Source organism: Hemibagrus wyckioides, linkage group LG16 (assembly GCF_019097595.1).
Source record: "Hemibagrus wyckioides isolate EC202008001 linkage group LG16, SWU_Hwy_1.0, whole genome shotgun sequence".
In the NCBI taxonomy this organism is placed as follows: domain Eukaryota; kingdom Metazoa; phylum Chordata; class Actinopteri; order Siluriformes; family Bagridae; genus Hemibagrus; species Hemibagrus wyckioides.
Window position 1 is genome coordinate 15,152,244 of NC_080725.1, and position 22,757 is coordinate 15,175,000.

General features: G+C 41.3%; 2 protein-coding genes across 3 annotated transcripts in view; both read right to left on the bottom strand.

Annotated features, from left to right (window-relative positions):
* The window catches only part of uvrag (UV radiation resistance associated gene), a 53,612-nt gene extending 36,200 nt beyond the window's left edge, over positions 1–17,412 (bottom strand). For both annotated transcript variants that reach the window (XM_058412250.1, XM_058412251.1), the window contains exons 1-9: positions 17,111–17,412; positions 12,569–12,686; positions 10,927–10,961; positions 9,788–9,949; positions 9,488–9,562; positions 9,299–9,384; positions 3,864–3,969; positions 2,451–2,577; positions 597–681 (exon numbers count right to left, since the gene is read on the bottom strand). In XM_058412250.1, the coding sequence (XP_058268233.1) occupies positions 597–681; positions 2,451–2,577; positions 3,864–3,969; positions 9,299–9,384; positions 9,488–9,562; positions 9,788–9,949; positions 10,927–10,961; positions 12,569–12,686; positions 17,111–17,212 (896 nt within the window). In that variant the 5' untranslated portion in view covers positions 17,213–17,412. The remainder of the gene's footprint in view (positions 1–596; positions 682–2,450; positions 2,578–3,863; positions 3,970–9,298; positions 9,385–9,487; positions 9,563–9,787; positions 9,950–10,926; positions 10,962–12,568; positions 12,687–17,110) is intronic.
* Positions 17,413–18,759: 1,347 nt separating this feature from the next.
* The window catches only part of dgat2 (diacylglycerol O-acyltransferase 2), an 8,500-nt gene continuing 4,502 nt past the window's right edge, over positions 18,760–22,757 (bottom strand). Inside the window, exons 6-8 of the mRNA XM_058412413.1 lie at positions 22,530–22,648; positions 21,721–21,923; positions 18,760–20,815 (exon numbers count right to left, since the gene is read on the bottom strand). Coding sequence (XP_058268396.1) covers positions 20,661–20,815; positions 21,721–21,923; positions 22,530–22,648 — 477 coding nt within the window. The 3' untranslated portion in view covers positions 18,760–20,660. The remainder of the gene's footprint in view (positions 20,816–21,720; positions 21,924–22,529; positions 22,649–22,757) is intronic.

Sequence of the window (22,757 nt, forward strand, 5' to 3'; positions counted from 1 at the left end):
TGAGGAAAATAGAGTGATAAAGAGTGATGGATTGTGATGAAAGGGATAGAGGGTGATACAGAGCAATGGAGAGTGATATTGAGAACGTGATACAGAGAGAGGGACAGTGTGATACAGAGAGATGGAGAGTGATACAGAGAGAGGGACAGTGTGATACAGAGAGATGGAGAGTGATAATGAGAGAGTGATACAGAGTGAGGGACAGTGTGATACAGAGAGATGGAGAGTGATAATGAGAGAGTGATAATGAGAGAGGGACAGTGTGATACAGAGAGATGGAGAGTGATAATGAGAGAGTGATAATGAGAGAGGGACAGTGTGATACAGAGAGATGGAGAGTGATAATGAGAGAGTGATAATGAGAGAGGGACAGTGTGATACAGAGAGATGGACAGTGATAATGAGAGAGTGATAATGAGAGAGGGACAGTGTGATACAGAGAGATGGACAGTGATAATGAGAGAGTGATAATGAGAGAGGGACAGTGTGATACAGAGAGATGGACAGTGATAATGAGAGAGTGATAATGAGAGAGGGACAGTGTGATACAGAGAGATGGACAGTGATAATGAGAGTGTGATAGTAATGTGTTTGACCTTTTAGCAGTGCTCTCCTTCTGTAGATCAGTAAGAGTGTCTTGCTCCATGTCCAGAGTCTGGCGTTTGCAGCTGAATGCCTCCTCTGGAATACACACACACACACACACACACACACACACACACACACACACAGAGTAAATGATATGGGACATATCACTCTATTAACAAATTATCCATGTTTATATAAGGAATATGAAGTGCTTATGTACACAGCTTTCTAATAATCATGTTATCCGCTGTTCTTACTGGACCATCAGCCAAGCGGCTCAATCTCACACACACACACACACACACACACACACACACACTTCTCTATCAGATGAAACACAGAGACACTGACAGTACTGATTATCTATAACAGTGTGTTTTACAACTTTGGCCATCTTTAACTGCATCAGCATTCCACCCTTATAGCATCAAAGCGCTCTGTGTGTGTGTGTGTGTGTGTGTGTGTGTGTAGCAGATTTGAAATGTCTGAACACGTCAACACTGGCACGTGATTTTAGCATCTACGATTGAAATATATACACACACACACACACACACACAGAAATAGACAGGTACATAGAGAGAGTCACACAGTTTATGAGACATAAACTGTGTCGCTTTTTGATGATGTCATAACTGTTTTTCTCATCTTACTAATTAGCTATATTTCTATGTCCCCTGACTACCAGTATCGCATAACCTCCAGTGTCCCCTTGTTTCAAGTGTCCCTTAGATTCTAGCATCCCCTAGTTTCTAGCGTCCCATTGTTTACAGTGAACCCTAGTTATCTTGCCCTGTAGTGCACTAGTATGTGGTTTAGGACGCAGCCTTAAGTTTTCTTATGACCACTTTTCACACGTTCACTTTACATTTGTGAAACATCTGGAGATGGTGGCAGGTGTTGGGGGGCCCCCTAATGACTGCATTCCCACTGTGTGTGTGTGTGTGTGTGTGTCAGAGCTAGTCAGGACAGGTTGCTCTGTCTCTAAACTGAGTTTACTAGACTCAATTTGTCAGACACTTTAAGACACCCACAAACACAATGCGTTATGGGATGTTAGTCTGCTGAATCATCATCATATCATTGACTGTATATATGTGTGTGTATGTGTGTGTGTGTTCTAGATAATAGAGCCCAGCCCTTGTGGTCAAACATCCTGCCAACATCAATCTCTCTTTCTCTCTCTCTCTCACACACACACACACACACACACTTGAAAGAGGATTAGGCTGAATGGCAGCAGGCAATGATGAATAGATTTTAGACAAGAGTGTATTGTACATGTGTGTTACCTTCTGAATAAACACAAACCCGAACTTTATACTGTGATGAGGTTACGCCATCAGTTGCAGGATTTATTTCTATTTCATCTTTTCACTTATCCCACAGTAGGCATCTTGAAATCTTCCTCATATTCCTCAAACTATTCCTGAACAAGGCGTGAGCCTATGTGCCATACCACTGTCGTGAAGGTGTTGTACCTGGTCTGTAACTATGTTTAGCATGGGCAGGTAGCACAGGTGAGGAGCTGAAGTCCACATTTACACCCACTGGTCACTAGATGTTGATTAGTTCTCTCTAACAGCACATCTAGTACAGCAGCTTTATGTTAATGCACTCCCTGTAACATAGCTCATTCACAGGGACGTGTACATCCGTTACGCTCCATGTAACGTTCGTTACGTTTACATTTAGTTCATGTAACCATTTCTAATGTTCTTCTGTTTTCTAGGATATTTGGATGCTGTGTGTTGAGCACCAGGACAAATGAAGAGGTGTGGAGGTGTCAGATCTGTATTAATGTGTGATTGACCTGACTCAGGAAAATCCCAGCTCATACATGTGTGTGTGTGTGTGTGTACCTTTCTTTTGAAGGAGAGCTCTCTCTTTCTGCAGTGTCTCCCTCTCTCTCAGCAGAGCTTTCCTCTGTCTCTCCCCCTCGCTCCGTAACACACCGATGCGCAACTGCATACATTCACGCTCCTTCTTCTATAGAGACAGAGAGAGAGAAAGTTGTTTCCTCGCTTTGAGCTCTTTCATCTGTGTTGACGAAGATGACGGTGATGAAGATAAGCTGATAATGGTCATGAGGATCAAAGTGAATATGCTGTGCACCTTATCAGCGTATAAGTGGTGATAGAGCCTCCATCAGCCCTGATACACACACCGTCCCCGACACACACTCGCGTGCTAAACACCAACACCGCTTGCACGACACACACACACACACACCCCCACGAAAAGGAGCGTGTACTTTTCTGAGTATGTGTGTGTGTGTAACTGCTACACGAGCGGCACTGATCACACAGTGAACACGTGGAGGATTACTTACAGCCTTCACTAGACAACATGGTCTCTGTCCACCAGCTTTCTGAGTGGAAGTGTAAAACATTTAAGCACACTGATATTAAACACGCTGATGAGTCTCTCTGCAGTCTCTACACCGTCTTCATGAGCTGCATCTCTGATCTCACCTTCAAAAGTATTTACTAATGTAGAAGATTCCAGAAAACTGCTTCACAAATCAGAGCTTCAGCAGGTTTAAGACCTGTGTGTGTGTGTGTGTGTGTACACAGTGAGGTCAGTTACAGCCACGCTGTGTGTTACTCACTTATTTTTTTGCAATGTTTACTTCTATTTTTTTACTTTCTGACATTATTCTCAGTTTTTCTCTCATTGCTTTGACAGCATTCAGAATTTATTCTTCATCTTATTCATTTTGTCCTTTTCATCCCTTTCATTTCATTTGTTGCTTTTCTTTCAGTTTTTCTTCACTCAATTTTTTTTTCTTGTTTCTGAACAATTTTATTTCATTGTTTTTTCACCTCACTCCTTTTCAAATGTTTTACTTTATTCTCACTTTTATTTTTTATTCTCTTATTTCCTTTTTCTCTTCTCTTCTCGTTTCCCCAATGTCTCTGTTTTATTCATTTTTTTATTTCTTTTTTTTCCTCCTTGCTGTTTTGAGTTTCTCTCTTTCCTTTTATTATCCACTTTCTTGTCGTTTGTTATCCAGAGAGCAGAACCGCAGACGTGGGAGATTTTGTTTTAAACTCTGCTAAATCCTCCCAAACACAAGAGACCGACTGCTGGAGGATCTAATGACATATTTATGAGGATCTGTACAACACAACACAATACACACACACACACACACACTCACTCTCGCTCTCTAAATCCTAACCCATTCCACACATAGGCCTCACATTAAAGAGTGTGTACTTTATCATCATATGAAAAACAGGGGAATTACGCTGTGTGTGTGTGTGTCTTACCCGTTCTGTACAGGCTGCTGTGGTTCTAAGCTTCTCCTCGATCTCTTTCCCGATTTTCTGAACTGTAACCTGTGTCTGCTTTATCGCCTTCTGAGCCGTGTGGAGTCTACAGAGAGAGAGAGAGAGAGAGAGAGGGAGAGAGAGAGAGAGAGAGAAAGAGACTTAACTGTACATTTCTGTATCAATAAACATTTTACAAGCATCTATTTACAGCAAAATCATCAGCAAAACACAACACACACACTCTCTCTTTCTTGCGTCCATTCATTTTTCTCTCTCTTGCAGCCTTCCCCGTTTCTTCTTTCCATTCTCTCCCACTCACTTCCCTTCCACCTTTTTCTCATTTGTTTTAATCGCTCTTTAAATGAATTTGAAAACTATTGTATAAATATTTTTCTTAGTAAAACTGAATCTTTTCCTTCATCAGAAATTTTTTTCTTTTATGTTTTCCTTTTTTTTTTTTTTTTTTATCTCTTCACTTCTTAATGCTTTCACACATTTGGTGCTCTCGCTCCTCCTGACTCAGACACTGAGATGTGATGATTGCAGATGTCGGCTTCCATATATCGCCTGAACAATCGGACGGGGTTGTATCATATTTCACGCATTTCTGCTGCTTATCAGCCAATCAGAAGCGCACGTGAGGGGTCGCACGGAAGACTTCAAACACAAATAAACAAACACTCAAACACAAACACCTGAAACAAAACAACTTCTGGAGGACGAAGTTTGCATTTCAGACCCAATAAAAGGGGGCGTGGCCTCCGATTCTTTTCAGTCAGCTTCAATAAATGGGGCGTGGCCTCTGAATCTTTTCAGTCAGCTTCAGTAAAGGAGGTGTGGCCTCTGAATCTTTTCAATCAGCTTCAGTAAAGGGGGTGTGGCCTCTGAATCTTTTCAATCAGCTTCAGTAAAGGGGGTGTGGCCTCTGAATCTTTTCAGTCAGCTTCAGTAAAGGGGGGTGTGGCCTCTGAATCTTTTCAATCAGCTTCAGTAAAGGGGGCATGGCCTCTGAATCTTTTCAATCAGCTTCAGTAAAGGGGGGTGTGGCCTCTGAATCTTTTCAAATCACCTTCAGTAAATGGGGGCGTGGCTCCTGAATCTTTTCAATCAGATTCAGTAAAGGGGGTGTGGCCTCTGAATCTTTTCAATCAGCTTCCATAAAGGGGCATGGCCTCTGAATCTTTTCAATCACCTTCAGTAAAGGGGTGTGTGGCCTCTGAATCTTTTCAATCACCTTCAGTAAAGGGGGCGTGGCCTCTGAATCTTTTCAATCAGCTTCAGTAAAGGGTAAAGGGGGCATGGCCTCTGAATCTTTTCAATCAGCTTCAGTAAAGGGGGCATGGCCTCTGAATCTTTTCAATCAGCTTCAGTAAAGGGTAAAGGGGGCATAGCCTCTGAATCTTTTCAATCAGCTTCAGTAAAGGGGGCGTGGCCTCTGAATCTTTTCAATCAGCTTCAGTAAATGGGGGCGTGGCCTCTGAATCTTTTCAATCAGCTTCAGTAAAGGGGGCGTGGCCTCTGAATCTTTTCAATCAGCTTCAGTAAAGGGGGCATGAGCTCTGTGCTTTTCACAGTATTGAAGAACACTGTTACATTATGAATAGGTGTGTGTGTGTGTGTGTGTGTTTGACCTTCATGATTCTGTTTACTCATTAAGTAATCATTTTTTTATGTTTGGAGAAAAACACAGAGTAGTGAACACAGACACATTTACTCTGTGACCATATACATGGATTAATTCAACTCAGAGCTGCTGGAACAAGTGCAAGGACACACACTCACACACACTCACACACACTCACACACACTCACACACACTCACACACACTCACACACACTCACACACACACCATATCCGGGGTTGTGTTTATCTTTCTATTACTCAAATAAATAATCAGCCTTGTTTGTGTTATGAAAGAGAATCAAACAGAGTGGAAGAGAGAGAGACGTAAGAACAGAGGTAACATCTGGAACACAGAATATGTTCTGTTCTTCATCAGCGTTATACACACATCAGGAAAACGTCTAACACGTGCTGAATCGCGCACGCACACACACAGTTATGAGATGCGGTCAGAAGATCATTATTATGCGTTTCACTCGGCTACCGTTCAGCTGAGACATGACCGTCATCAACAACGCAGGAGAAAACAACAACAACGGGCTCCGTTCAAATTAAGGCTAACTTACTTGTTACAACTACAGCAGCTGGATCAGTAAGCTAGCTGACTGTAACCATGGAAACATGTTACAGAGAGCCTTCTATTAATTGTAGGGAAAAGAGATTGTTCAAAATAACTTGTGCAAAAAAAAAAAAAGTTCTAAAAAATATGTTTGTATGAAACTTCCAAAGTGGACAGGCTCCATCTTCCCAAAAGAGGCAGTCTTAGACCTTATGATATAACCACCTAACTGATTCACTCTCACACACACCTGTGTTTTTCAGTGTGTGTAACACAGCTTTCTCGTCGTGTATGCCCACACAAACATTTCAACTACAATATTCAAACAAACACAGGAGCTTAATCCTGCGCTTAGCTTCGCTGTGATTACACTAAACACACCACGGGCGGCCTGGGTTTTCCCCTGTGGCTTAATAATCGCTCTGGCTGTGCATAAATCAAATGTTAACTACACACACCACTCACAGAAGAAGAGAATGAAATATCAAATCCTGATTATCGACACACCAAGCTTCACCTCCTCCTTAAATACACGTCTGACTAACAAAACATCCGCTCGCTTCAGAACAAGTGATCTGAACGGCAAAATATGTGCAGGAATAACACACACACAAACACACACACATATATATATATATATATATATATATATGTGTGTGTGACACCTCTGTGCTTCAGTGCCGTGTGAGAATATTTCAGACGTCCTGCATTCCTTCACACACACTTCACTAACGGATGTCGAGATCCATAACGTCCTCACAGTTAAAAGGTGAAACAGGAAGTGCTACAGGAAGTCGTTCCTGATGACTGATCTCATTCTGAACGACTCAAGAGATAAAACCCATCATCATGGACTCTGAGCCTGGATCGCTACGGCAGCAGAGAACAAATGTGCGTTAAAGCCTATCCTAGCTTCTATACAATTTATACAGTGTCCTAGCGTCAGAATCTGAGCGACTTCAAGTGACAGTGTCCAAGATACTATGCCTTTTGTCCTGGCTATGAGGTCAGGAAGAAGCTTCACAAAATGAAAACTCGTATGTGTTCACAGATTAAGCTTCTAGTCTCCGTCGTGTTCCTTCAATTGTCCAGGATTAAAGGAGCTATGATACTTTCCAGAGCCAAAAAACCCCCATGTTTGTGTTATACTCAGTAGTGCTTTACACACATTTCTAATTTCACACTATAGACAGAAAACCAGCCACTAAACACAAGCACCAATCAAACTGTAGCTGAAGCGAGTCTCCATTCACAACACGTCTGAAACACGTGACCGTGCGAGACGGTGTGTATACTCCAGCCTCGGCTCAGCTCCTCTAATGTAAATAAATCTATTTCAATCTGTCTGGCTCTATTTCTTACCTTCAGAGCAAACAGAACATACAGTCTGACAGCTGAAACACTTCTAGTCACTGTAATTCAGCCACACACAGACACGGAGCTAATAGGAAGGACACAAACCTACACAAGCCACTCAGACTCGACGTTACAAAAATGAGCTCTAATTAGCAATCGGTATCGTTTTAGTCGCTGTATTTATCGGACTCGCTCAGCTGTATGTTTACGTTCTCATGCTGCAGGATGGGCTCTCCGATGACATCATGCTTCTACGGAAACTCGGACACGGCAGAAAGGTTGGGCGCGGACGCTACGGCGCAGGCGCTTCTCTAATGCACTCTTCGGGGCTGTAAAGAAAGAATGCACTTAACGTGTTCCAAAAAAGAGAAAGATGGAGAGATGGAGAGAGGAAAGACAGATGAGAGGCTTAACGAGATCAAAGGCCTTGTTAAAGCAGAGAGGATCTCTACTCTACTCCTAAAGAGCAGAAACACAGCTGTCAAGAGCAGATCAAAGAGCAACAGAGCAGCGAAACCCCCAACCTGAACTCCATTATGATCCCGATCCCAATACTCTCTCTCTCTCACACACACACACACACACACACACACACAGTGCTACAAATACAGAGCTGAGGTACAAAAGCACAAGCATCGTCTGCTGAATCCTGGGCTCTGATTGGTGATTAATTCTGTCTGACAGTAGAGCAGCTGCACATCACAGCTTTATATTAATGCACTCGCTCTTATACTTTACCGTTTCCATAGTTACGACTCATCCACAGGGATGTGTACAGTGCACACGCCAAATAAACTTGTTCCACAAACAATAAACAATATGAAATGTTCTGTTCATCTGCACTGTTGTTCCACCCCAGTGATGTGGAAACATGAGTTATGTGTAATCTCTATGTGCTTCTTACATACAGATATGACGTTCCCATAAAAAACTAAGCAAAGGGAAACACACACACACACTCTTGCGCTCAGTGCCGGAGTGAGTTCAGCGCCGAGCCACTAGTATCCCATGATCCCTCGGTGACAGAGCGTAAATCACACACGAAGAGGAAATGGCCGTCTTTTATTTAACGAGTCGTTTCATTCGCTTCCCTGCCCTGCGTCTCACTGAGCAAAAACGACAAGTGAGCACACACACACACACAAACACTCTCTTTTGTGTGTGTGTGCCTCAAATGTGCAAATCAAACTAAAGCCAATATAATGTACAGACCCTAAATCAGGGCTTCCTCATGTTACCACACACACACCTCACTCTTTCTTTCTCTCTCCATCCATTTCTTTCTCTTTTTTTTGTCCATCTCTTTGTGTGTGTAAGTGCCTGTGTGTGCGCTAATCAAACTGAAGCCAATATACTGTACAGACCCCCAGTCAGGGCTTCCTAATGTTACCACACACACACACACAAGATATTACAAACTACAGAGCAGTGAAAGAAAAAGAAAGGAGAGAGAGAGAGGGAGGGTGTATGTAAGGGGTGTGGAGACAAGAAAAGACACATGCTGGGACATTCCCCAAAACAAGAGCTCACCTGCACATGTAAAAAAAATGAAGCTGTGTGTGTGTGTGTGTGTGTGAGTGTGAGTGTGTGAGAGAGAGAGAGAGAGAGAGAGAGTGTGAGAGTGTGTGTGTGTTTTAAGCTGGGCCAGTTATTTTCTTGAAGTACAACACTGCCATCTAGCGGAGGAGACAGCTACAGCAGCATGAACATTACACAAGGGCACTATTGGAGCTGGAGTCTCCTAGCTGAGAGCACTATAAGGGAGCACTTTGCTGAAGAGTGATAGACAGGGTTGAAGCAGAATAGATAACAGAAAAACCATCGACTAAAGTGTACTAGAAAACGCAGAGCGAAGGGAACGAGGTGAGACCGACTCTGCATCAGTGGCCATACCTGAGGAGGGAGAAGACACTGTATGAATTTCTCACAGAGCTCTGGTCCACCTGCAGTAATGAGTTCTTCTTCCTCTCAGAGTTCTCCTGAACAGACACACACACACACACACACAGAAGAAAATTCAGAGGAGAACCTCAACACCACATTAACAATGAATACAACACTGAACATCAGGTGAGGAGTTACCTTCTGATCCAAATCTGCTGCATAGTAGCCATCATTTAGACCAAAGATGATCTCATTAGGATACCGAGAGCGGATCTGAGAGTGAGACAGTGAGAGATGGACAGAGCAAGACAGATAGAGAGAGGTGTGAAGATAGAATTGTGGGAGGAAAAAAAGAATGTAGATAAAGAGACAGTAAATAATGAATATATTTATTTACTTATTTATTTATTTATATTAATTTGTCTGTTTCTCAGTCTGTACAAATCTCTCCCTCTTTCTCTCCCTCTCACGATCTCTCCATCAGTCCCCCCCTTGTACCTGTTGTCCGGTGTATCTCAGGCCATCCAGGTTCACCTTCCATTCTATCAGAAGTTGGTACTGTTCTTCTCGTCCGCCCCAAATCCGAACCACAAAGCACGACACAGACGTGTCCAACAGGTCCGGCAGCATGGCAAAGTCCAAACTGCGCCATGTCGGGTTCTACACACACACACACACACACAGTTCACTCCATCAGAGCTAATGTACAGCAGGTAACACACACAACCTGAAAAACTGAGAAGACGACATGAGGATACACAAATTTACACAAAACACAGGACATGATCTTCCCCCTGATTTATAATCCTGTGTGTGTGTAAAAAAACAAAACTTTCTGTTTCAGCTCACTTCAGAGAGAGAGAGAGAGAGACAGACAGACAGACAGACAGACAGACAAAGAAAGAGAGAAAGATAGACAGGGAGAATGAGAGAGAGAGAGAGAGAGAGAGAGAGAGAGAGAAAGAGAAAGATAGACAAAGAGAGAAAGATATATATATATATATATATATATATATATATATATATATATATATATATATATATATATATATATATATAGAGAGAGAGAGAGAGAGAGAGAGACAGACAGACAGAGAGAGAAAGAGAGAGAGAGAGAAATGGAGAAAGAGACAAAGACACAGGAAACTGAAGGGTGTAAAGACAATAGAGGAGGTGAAAGTGAGAAGGAGAAATGGTTGTGTGTGTGTGTGTGTGTGTGTGTGTGTGTGTGTGTGTGTGTGTGTGTGTAAACAGCAGGAAGGAGGTGAGGAAACCGATAAAATTAAAGGACAAAGACAAACAAGATTCAGGTCACATGAAGAGCCCAGCTTGCAGATTTAGTCTGCTGTGTAGAGCAAAAATAAAATGTTGTGTCTATGTGTGTGTGTGTGTGTGTGTCTGTATGTGTGTGTGTGCGCGCGTCAGACAATTATAATGTAAATAAATAATTAGAGCTCGGTCTCAGATTACACACACTGTGTTAATTATTTATAAAACTAAGCAGCAGCTGTTTGAAACACTGCTCTGTGTAAACACCCTTCCTCCTAATTGTCCGGTTTCTAATCAGATCATTGTGTAACGCTGGTGAAGAGAACACGCGAGTCACACACACATCCAATCTTCCAGTGTGTACTCACCAGAGAGTCTCGGATCACCTCGCTCTTGTAAAAATCTGAAACAGGAAGTGAAGAAAGGACAAGTTGGATTGTTTCTGTACACTTCTGCAACATTTCCCAACCTGATTTTATCCTCATTTATCACATCTCTCTATCCACACACCAACAGTCTCCTGGGAAATGAGATGGTTTTGTGTGTGTGTGTGTGTGTGTGTGTGTATGTGGACATGAACACAATCACTATGTCCCAAATTCAACTGTCAATCAACTGAGAAGGCGGGGCCAAAAACATATGGTATAAAGTTAGCTACATAAGGTATAAAGTTAGCTATGTAAGGTATAAAGATAGCTATATAAGGTATAAAGTTAGCTATATATGGTATAAAGATAGCTATGTAAGGTATAAAGTTAGCTATGTATGGTATAAAGTTAGCTACATATGGTATAAAGTTAGCTATGTATGGTATAAAGTTAGCTACATATGGTATAAAGTTAGCTATGTATGGTATAAAGTTAGCTACATATGGTATAAAGTTAGCTATGTATGGTATAAAGTTAGCTACATAAGGTATAAAGTTAGCTATGTATGGTATAAAGTTAGCTACATATGGTATAAAGTTAGCTATGTATGGTATAAAGTTAGCTACATATGGTATAAAGTTAGCTATGTATGGTATAAAGTTAGCTACATATGGTATAAAGTTAGCTATGTATGGTATAAAGTTAGCTACATAAGGTATAAAGATAGCTATGTAAGGTATAAAGTTAGCTACATAAGGTATAAAGTTAGCTATGTATGGTATAAAGTTAGCTACATATGGTATAAAGTTAGCTATGTATGGTATAAAGTTAGCTACATATGGTATAAAGTTAGCTACATAAGGTATAAAGATAGCTATGTAAGGTATAAAGTTAGCTACATAAGGTATAAAGTTAGCTATGTATGGTATAAAGTTAGCTACATATGGTATAAAGTTAGCTACATAAGGTATAAAGATAGCTATGTAAGGTATAAAGTTAGCTATATAAGGTATAAAGTTAGCTACATAAGGTATAAAGTTAGCTATGTATGGTATAAAGTTAGCTACATATGGTATAAAGTTAGCTACATAAGGTATAAAGTTAGCTATGTATGGTATAAAGTTAGCTACATATGGTATAAAGTTAGCTACATAAGGTATAAAGTTAGCTATATAAGGTATAAAGTTAGCTACATAAGGTATAGAGTTAGCTACATAAGGTATAAAGTTAGCTATATAAGGTATAAAGTTAGCTATATAAGGTATAAAGTTAGCTATGTATGGTATAAAGTTAGCTACATATGGTATAAAGTTAGCTACATAAGGTATAAAGTTAGCTACATAAGGTATAAAGTTAGCTATGTATGGTATAAAGTTAGCTATGTATGGTATAAAGTTAGCTACATATGGTATAAAGTTAGCTACATAAGGTATAAAGTTAGCTACATAAGGTATAAAGTTAGCTATATAAGGTATAAAGTTAGCTATATAAGGTATAAAGTTAGCTACATATGGTATAAAGTTAGCTACATATGGTATAAAGTTAGCTACATGTTAATCATCAGAGTGTCCTTGGTCAGGCTTTAGCTTATCAGCTAACAGGCTATTAGATATAGGCACTGAATAGGTGGTGCGAGTTTCACCTCTGGAAATGCGATTGTCTGAACACAAGTGCAGTGTGAAATATGTGTCCAGCAGCGGAGAGTGGTTTCTGTTCACAATGTTCCTCGCTGCGATGCTCCTCAGGTGGCGCAAACGCCTCTGCAAAGGAAAGAGGAAGAGAGAGAGTCAAAATAAACTGTCAGTAAACATATGAAAAGGTGTGGTCTAATATTATAATGAGCACACATGACTTACAGCACTCTGTCTTTCAGCTCTGTAGCTAATGTAGAAGAGTGTTCATATGTGATGAATTATTTAGGTGCCTTTATGATCTGTAGACACTTTATTTTGCTTCCAGTGTGTAGTGAAGGTTCCATTATTGAGAAGCGATTCATTAAAACAAGCCTCCTTTGTGTGTGTGTGTGTGTGTGTGTGTGTGTGTGTGTGTGTGTGTGTGTGTGTGTGTGTGTGTGTGTGTGTGTGTAGAGAGAGCACGTGTCACTATAAAGCCATGAACACATCCATGACCTCACTGTTGGACGTTAGAGAGAAGCAGGACGCGAGCGTGATCCAGTCTCCAGAGGGATCGGGGAGGAAATGTGGAGAACAATGACTCCTCAGAGAGCACATTTTACAGATCTGTGTGAGGAAATGACGAGAGACCACGAGTGTGTTTGAGTGAGAGAGAGGAAGAGTGTCTCCATCGATGAGGTCTCACCTGACACCCCCTCCCCTCTCTCTCTTGGCCTAAATCTGAGTCACGGGGCTCGCTATAGGATTAAACAGCACTAACACAAACCCAACTATTGTTCCTTCTGTCAATAACATCCCGCTTGGGTTTTATACTTTCACTCAGTGACCAGTTATTCAGATCCGCCCTGAACACAAGTCACTCACAAATTTCTTATTCACTTCTAAACAAGTAGGTGTGATTCGTGTAACGCCTAGGAAACTTGAACGCACCATAAATTCTTTAATACAGCACACCTCATGGAAGGATTCATGCTCGGAGACTTGCAGTAGTGTAAAGTCTGCATGCAGATCACTCTCTACAATGTACTCTAGCCAACATGTTTGGGTGCACAAATATTGGCACCCTTCTACTTCGTCCACCATGGGGAAAATTTAACCAGATGTTCTATTTCTACTTTTTCCCTTAGTGATAATTGGCTCTATTTTTATAACAAAGAAAGTCGTAGAAAGCATATTACTACATGTTTTACTGTGTATGATTGTGTATGTGACAAAATTTGAATTGGGGGAAAAAAAAACACAAATACACGCCAAAAGTTTTGGGACACCCCTCCAAATCATTGAGTTCAGGTGCTGTTTTCCAGGGATTGGGCTTGACCCCTTAGTTCCAGTGAAAGGAAGTCTTAATGTTTCAGCATACCAAGGACACCAGCATACCATTCTGGACAATTTCATGCTCCCAACTTTGTGGGAACAGTTTGGGGATGACCCCTTCCTGTTCCAACATGACTGCACACCAGTGTACAAAGCAAGGTCCATAAAGACATGGATGATGGAGTTTGGTGTGTAGGAACTTCACAGAATCCTGACTTCAACCTGATAGAACACCTTTGTGATGACTTCGAGTGGACACTGCGAGCCAGGTCAGCCTGCCTTTACATGAACATGAATGTAATATGGAGTTGCTCCGCCCTTTGCAGCTATAACAGCTTCAAATCTTCTGGGAAAGCTTTCCACAAGGTTTAGGAGTGTGTTTATGGGAATTTCTGACCATTCCACTAGAAACATATTTGTGAGGTCAGGCACTGATGTTTGACGAGAAGGTCTGGCTTGCAGTGTCCTCTCTAATTCATCCCAAAGGTGTTCTATCAGGTTGAGGTCAGGACTCTGTAAAGTTCCTACACACCAAACTCTCTCATCCATGTCTTTATGGACCTTGTTTTGTGCACTGGTGTGCAGTCATGTTGGAACAGGAAGGGGTCATCCCCAAACTGGTCCCAAAAAGTTGGGAGCATGAAATTTGCCCAGAATGTCTTGCTATGAAGCTGAAGCATTAAGAGTTCCTTTCACTGGAACCAAGGGGCCGAAACCAACCCCTGAATTCAATGATTTGGAGAGGTGTCCCAAAACTTTTGCCAATATAGTGCATCATCAGCACTTTTATATGATATGATTGGCTATAATGTATCAATTCTCTGTATTTTTGTTAGACGTCTTTTTTAACAGTACACCTTAGTTTTAAACTTAGTTTTAAGGTGTGTGACAGTTATGGTGTATGATGGGCTTCCTGTGAAACGAGCGCACTACAGGTGTGACTTTCACTATGTCTGTTGCTGCTGCAGATGTGTTCTCATGGGGATTTTTTTTTTCTCATCCTGCTTCAAATTTTCTCCAACATTCCCAAGTGGAACTTGTTTAGATTTCACGTCACACTCATTTTCTCCTCAGGCTCGCTCCAAAACAAAAGACGAAAACAAATCAGTTGAGGAAAATATATATATATATATATATATATATATATATATATATATATATATATATATATATATATATATATATATATATATATATATATATATATTATATATCACACCACAAAACTTGGTTTAATGATCAGTACAATTCAGAAAGTGTACAGAGATGTAATCACACACACACACACACCACATGACAAGGTGAGAAAAAGAACCATCTGTTCTGATCCCCCTCATGTTTGAGATAAGAGAATGAGGAACAAGCAACTTTCTACAATCAGAAAAATTCAAAAACATGTCTTAATCACGTCTTAAAATAGAATTCCACACGACATTATTCGACTTCAGGAAGTTCAGAATTTCCTTTCAGAAACCATCACATCAGTGCTGACGGTCACGCTGTAATAACCGTGTTATTACACGTTAATATACCTATAACAACTCTGACTACAGTAACGGAATGTTTTATAGCAATATACCAAAAAATCACAACATGGTCTCTATACTAAGGCATCATACTTTTGAATCGGTTTATTTTAATGTTTGTGAATCTTTCGTTTGTTCCTGTCATTCCCTCAGCATACGACTTACATTTACAGCTTTAATACTGACTGTTCCAAAGAGCTGACACTGGAGATTCCTTCCATAAACGTCACCATCGACTTTTATTTATCTGCTTGTTTTTAGTAGACGGTCCGCTGTACTAATCCCTACGAAGGAGTCGTTACTACAGAAACGATAAGGTATCAGAGCCAGTGTATTAGCATAAACCTGCTCTACTGTCAGAGCTGCTGTTAGAGAGAATTAAATCACCAGCTGACCGCCAACCAGTGTCCAGCACTGTGACATCACAAAAATAACGCATGCTGTAGAGCGGCGTTAGCAGAAACAAGTCTAACCTTCCACATGGGCTAAACCACCCATAACTGAACCAAAAGACTGACTATATATGTGTGTGTGTTTACTCAGGGTTTCCAGATGAGCTAGCTGTGCTAACATGAACAAAGACTGCACACAGTTAGCATAATGAACAGCTTTGCCCACTGGAAAAATTCAAATTAGCAAACAGCTAACAGCAAACTAGCTTCTTCATGTGTGTTACCCCACAGTGCTGCTGAGTTCTGAGCGCTGACAGCCTGCTTCAATTAGCTAGCAGGCTAGCTAGCAGTAGGTTGTGTCCTGATTTGTCTAAAAATTCCAGGCTAGTGCACTCCCTCAGGTGAGTTACTGATATGTGGTTAATTAGCTCCCGCCCTGTTCTGTTTTTTAATTACCGCTAAGCGGACAGAATTCCAGTCACGTGCTCAAAACTGCTCTCCTCCAGACGAATTCTATTAGCCGTCAGTACATTTCGATTTATAGACCACTGTTTGTTGTTCAACATATCTACAAAGGTTGTGCAATCTCCTCACATTCCTTTTTCGCATCATGTTTATATTAGCGAGCTAACTGCTAACGCGCTAGCCACTTCCCCGAGGAACGTTACGACAAGACGTTCCAAAGGTAACGGCTTTTTTTTTTAAACTGTATACAGCGTGCTCGCGCTGCAATGGACCAATCAAATCATCGGAAGAGCAGTATATAAAGCCGTAAAGCGAGAGAGGGAGAGGGGACAGTGCTGTCGCCTGTAAGAGTCTGAAATACAGGATCAATGGTGTAAAGCATCTCCACTTTAACCTATTCAATTAAACAAACAAACAAACGAAAAGGCGTCATGATGAGTGAGCAAAGCGTAACCTTAAACTATCGACGCTTTCGCTAAACTTCTCATCTTTCGTTTTCTGTCATGTGTTAAAAACCACTGAGGAGATCACTTCCATCAGATGTTATTTATTATTGTGGTGGGATTATATACCGACACGTTATTAAGCAAAATGTAGGGACACGTTTGGTTTACTGCAGGGCAAATTATGCGTTAAATCCAAGCTAACTGTTTGAGAGGAGTGTTTAATAAATAATGGATGCTAATTCAGTTAGCTAGGCAAGTCAAGGCCCGGTTATGATGATGATGTGATCAGACAGACATGTGACTGAGTGAGAGGCTGATTTGTCAGCTAAACCGCTGCACTCTGCGTAAAGCACAATACATGACTATGGAGAGTTTAGTGTATTTATTTCTAATTACGTTAACGTTACCTGCTGGGATGTGAGCTCGACATGCACGGATCGGGAAGCTGCAGCTCCGGGATTATTGACAGGAGTGGATCCGAGAGCAAGATCCCAAGCCGAGTTCATCATTATCCGTCATTTATCTTTTCATCCCAGATCACTCATCCCCGCGGACAAGCCTTTTATTTACATCCACCACTTGAACGAGGACTCCAGCGAGACAGAATAGCAGTTAATCTGAGCACCAGCGGCTCTGCAGGATGAACACCGCTGCATAAACAAAACTAAAGTCTCCCTGACGAAGCCATTGTCCGACCTTGATTGGGGCAAAATCCTTCCCGAGACGCTGATTGGTTCGGTGACGCTGTCAATCAAACCTGAAACCCGCGCAGAGGCGGAAGCGTGAACCTGTAACGCGATAGGCCAGAAAGGGTGTCAATCAATATAAAAGCGGGCGGGGTTAACGCCTCCGCCTGTCTGCGTGGCCAAATCCGCAACACAGCTCTCGTTCACTACGTAGGGTACCTAACTCATTCTGTTGTTGTCTATATAGTGCACTTTAGTAGGGAGCATGGGGGAATTGAGCATTCAGTCTAAACGCAAACCAGAGGAAGCGATAAGCTGTCACGTGATTATGAAGTGATAATTATAACGTATAAATAAACAAGGAAATTAGTGAACAGTAACTTTATTTCTATTGTGTCTGTTTAAAATGACATTTATATGTTTAAAAAATACACACACACACACACACACACACACACACACACACACATATATATATATATATATATATATATATATATATATATATATGTGTGTGTGTGTGTGTGTGTGTCATTCATATAACAAAGAACGGTTCAGTTTGAGTGTGACACAAGGAAGGGATTATTATTATCAACCGGAAATTAGGAAATAATACGGTAAAATATAAAATTAATGGATGGATGAATAGATAGATAGATAGATAGATAGATAGATAGATAGATAGATAGATAGATAGATAGATAGATAGATAGATAGATAGATAGATAGATATGATCTGATTTTTCATTAGAGTCACAGCTGTTTATCACACATACATTACACATCTAATGTTTTAAAGATATTTATTTCCTCTGGTAGTGCAAGTTCATTATACGTGATCTATAGCAATAAATATATGAATTCTACACTGTTGAATCCTATAGTAGTATACTGTATGTAGTGGAGGGGCTTCAGACTACATGGATGTGTTTCTAGTCTCTCTGTGAATGTCGCTGTACTCGTGTACGTGTTTTAGCTCCTTCCTGGTCTAAATGTAAATCAGTGCAGGTGCTAAACCGAGAAGCTCTCGGTTCCTCTCGGGGTTCTGTGTAAAGATTCTGACTGACCACATTAACCAGCGGCTCGCCTGTGGTCTGAACCTGGCTCACAGATCCTTTATACAGTCAGTGTCTTTTCCTGGTTTTATTTTAGAAATAGTCTTTTATTTGTCACATATACATTACAGCACAGTGAAATTCTTTCTGCGCATATCCCATCCTTGGAGGGTCAGAGCACAGGGTCAGCCATGATACAGCACCCCTGGAGCAGAGAGCCTTGCTGGGGCATGAACGACCCAGAGCCTTTACCACTTGAGCCACCACCGCCCCCTTATTAATGGAGTGAATCAATCAGAGAAGAAAATGGAGGCATGGAACAGTTTTCTACATTTTATTTTATTCCAAAAACATACAAAAGTGTGATTTAGGAAATCAGCTCTGTGTGTGTGTGTGTGTGTTCAGCATCAATTTACAGAAACTACTCTTTAACTTTACACTCACATATTAATAATATTTAAACATTAAATAGAATAGTTATCAGAGTGAGTAAAGTTTCATTACAGCTAATCAGCTGCAGCAGAAGTCGCTCTGTTTACTTTCACTTCCTTTCCTATTCATTCTGCGCATTTTATAATATATACACATATACGACGTGTGTTTACTAACATGTTATAACACAATAAACACTCAATTCCACGATTAGTCATAAACATGTAGATTCAGATGTTAAACAGATACGATCGGATTTGATCAGGTGGCAGACGATCATCTCCTCATCACCGTTTCCTCTTCACAAGAACATTTCAGCTTTCTTTTAATTCCGGCTTTTTTATTTCTGCACTGATTAGAAACACAATCATGTCTTTTTTTGCTGCTCAGACATGCTGCAGTCTGTCCTACAGCCACGCCTGTCTCTTACGTTGCATTGCTCGTGCAAAATAAAACTCATAAAAACATACAAAAGAATAATAATAACTTATGGATTAAAGAAACAATCAGAGAGAAAAGAATTGCCCCAAAACCCATTTCACACCTGATCTGCATTCATGATTATCACCATGTGACACACCCTTGTACACTACCACTATCCTCATACACTACCCCTAACCTTGTACACTACCTCTATCCTCATACTCTACCCCTAACCTCATACACTACCCCTAACCTTGTACACTACCTCTATCCTCATACTCTACCCCTAACCTCATACACTACCCCTAACCTTGTACACTACCTCTATCCTCATACTCTACCCCTAATCTCATACACTACCCCTAATCTCATACTCTACCCCTAATCTCATACTCTACCCCTAATCTCATACACTACCCCTAATCTCATACTCTACCCCTAATCTCATACACTACCCCTAACCTCACACACTACCCCTAACCTCATACTCTACCCCTAACCTCATACACTACCCCTAACCTCATACACTACCGCTAATCTCATACTCTACCCCTAATCTCATACACTACCCCTAACCTCACAAACTACCCCTAACCTTATACACTACCCTTAATCTCATACACAACCCCTAACCTCATACACTACCCCTAATCTCATACTCTACCCCTAATCTCATACACTACCCCAACCTCACACACTACCCCTAACCTCATACACTACCCCTAATCTCATACACAACCCCTAATCTCATACACAACCCCTAACCTCATACACAACCCCTAATCTCATACACAACCCCTAATCTCATACACAACCCCTAACCTCATACACTACCCCTAATCTCATACACAACCCCTAACCTCATACACTACCCCTAACCTCATACACTACCCCTAATCTCATACTCTACCCCTAATCTCATACACAACCCCTAATCTCATACACAACCCCTAACCTCATACACTACCCCTAACCTCATACACTACCCCTAACCTCATACACTACCCCTAACCTCATACACTACCCCTAACCTCATACACTACCCCTAACCTCATACACTACCCCTAATCTCATACACTGCCCCTAACCTTGTACACTACAATATAATATATGAGAGCCAATCAGGTTTCATTATACAAATCAAGGCTTCTGTAGTTTATTATTCTATCTTCCGAAATAAAAAGGATTTGTTCTTGAGATGTTTTGAGGGACTCAGCCAAGAGGAAGTGGCAGAGCAGAAGGGATGCAGACAGAATTGGAACACAGCCGTGATAGTGGTTTATCTGGCTTCAGGTGTCAGGTGGTGTGTGTTTGTTTGATGGTTTTCTATTGTTTTTAAAAGGCAAAATTCTTCTTCTTCTTCAGTGAATGTGGAGGATGTCGGACTCTTTCAGGCCAAAGCGTGTCTTGTATTTGTTGAAGAGTGTGGTGAGAGAGTTGACGTACATGGTGTGGTACATTTCCACCACGTCCGGAGTCGGGTCCTCCATCTTGGGCACTGTGATGGGTTCTCCAACTGCAGTAGAGAGACATTAGAAACCGTCAGCAAACATCTGGTGAACATCTGTCTCCGAGCTCAGGTGGCTTCAGGACGTCGCTCTCAGGACCAGTTTAAAAACTGAACTCTTCCTGAAATCTCATGGACTTGGACACTATTTCAGGTTTCGAAAAACAAACTGCAAAGCATTGTGGGTAAGATGCTAGTGACTTGGCGTTTCTTAGTCTGAGAGAATCTGCGTTAAACATTAATGTTATTAACTGTGAGTTATTAGGAAGAGCTCTGTTTACAAACCGACCTTGAACCAGTGTCCTGAAATAGCGTTTAATCAGGACAGGGCATTAACCTGGAGTCTGTGTGTGTGTGTGTGTGTGTGTGGGTTCAGTCTTCTGAAAATACTGAATTATGCATTGTTATCATCATCATCATTATTATTATGACACATTTAACTCAGTAGCACACAGTGATCTGCGGGGTCCAAGCACTGGTTGTAGTTAGCGCCACCCAGTGGTCAGTTCTTGGCATTTCCACAGAACAACACGCAGACCTTCAGATGAGCAGGAGTTTCATTCAGTTGGTTTAGAAATGTGACGATCCTATATCCAATTATCCAAAAGGCACACCCACAAAAGTAGGTATATTATGCAAATGAGCAAAAATTCCATTCCATTATGGTGGACATTAGTGGGCGGAGTCAAGTTCAGTTCAGTTCACCAACTCACATTTCTACACCTTACTGCCTGCTCTTACCATGTCTTTCAGGGAAGAGAAAAAATTAAGAAAAATCTTTATCAGTAACAATAAAGTAACAGCTACGTGCTTGGACCCCTACTAATAAAATAATAATAATAATAATAATAATAGAGAAGAAGACAGATTCTAGGTGATGTCTGGAGGCAGTTTTGGAGTGTGTGTTTTCTCACCGACGGTGTTGATGGGTTTTCCGTACGGGACGAAGCCCCACGACTCGGTGGAGAAAAATCCACAGCCGTGGAAGATGCAGGGAGCGAAACCCAGCAGTTTCTGCAGCTTCCTCTGAACCCAACGCCACCACGAGCCCTCCTCAAATATCACCTGCTTATACGCCTCATTCTCCCCATAGGAGTACACAGGCACCAGGTCCGCTCTGAAACACACACACACACACAATTAGTGTCACATATATTGATTCTGGGCTTTTCACAATGCTAAACTGGTGGCTATACACTTCCATTATCTGTTAGCGACATTAGCGTCTCAGCCGAAGGAGAACATTTGGACGTGTTGGACATGGTTTATTTATTATTTTTATTTTCAAATCCGGGATTAATTCCGTCTGAATGTGTGAGATTGTTCTGCTCCACACAAAATACATGGATTTAGTTTCTAATCTTCTTTGGAATTGCAACACGAAGAATATTTACAAAGCTCTGTTCAGAACTTTATTTGATTTAGAAAGAGATTTACAGTCGCCATGGCAACATTAAAGCGGCACTAATCGTCTCCGTTCATCGTGTCAGGACACAGCGACCAGAAACAGGTTTACAAACACCCTGTCACACTGCATCGTTCTGATCACGCACACACACACACACACACACCTCTGTCTCAGAGGTGATCATACCTTCACTTTTTATGCTTCTTGTTTCTTGCTGATTTTGTCATTTCACTCCCACACGTGTGTGTGTTCAGTGTTCAGTGGATTTTTGATTGCTCTGATTGCTGTTACTGTGTGTGTGTGTGTGTGTTGTACCCTTTCTGCAGTGCGAGTTTGATGAAGCCTTTGCGGTTTCTCAGGGTGACGGAGTTCATTCCTGGGGCGCAGTCCAGAGACTCAGCAGCTCCGCCCACTACGATGACCACAGCGTTTGATAAATTTTTCCATATACACCGATCAGGAATAACATTGTGAGCAGTGAGAGGTGAAGTGAATAACACTGATGATCTCCTCATCATGGCACCTGTTAGTGGGTGGGATATA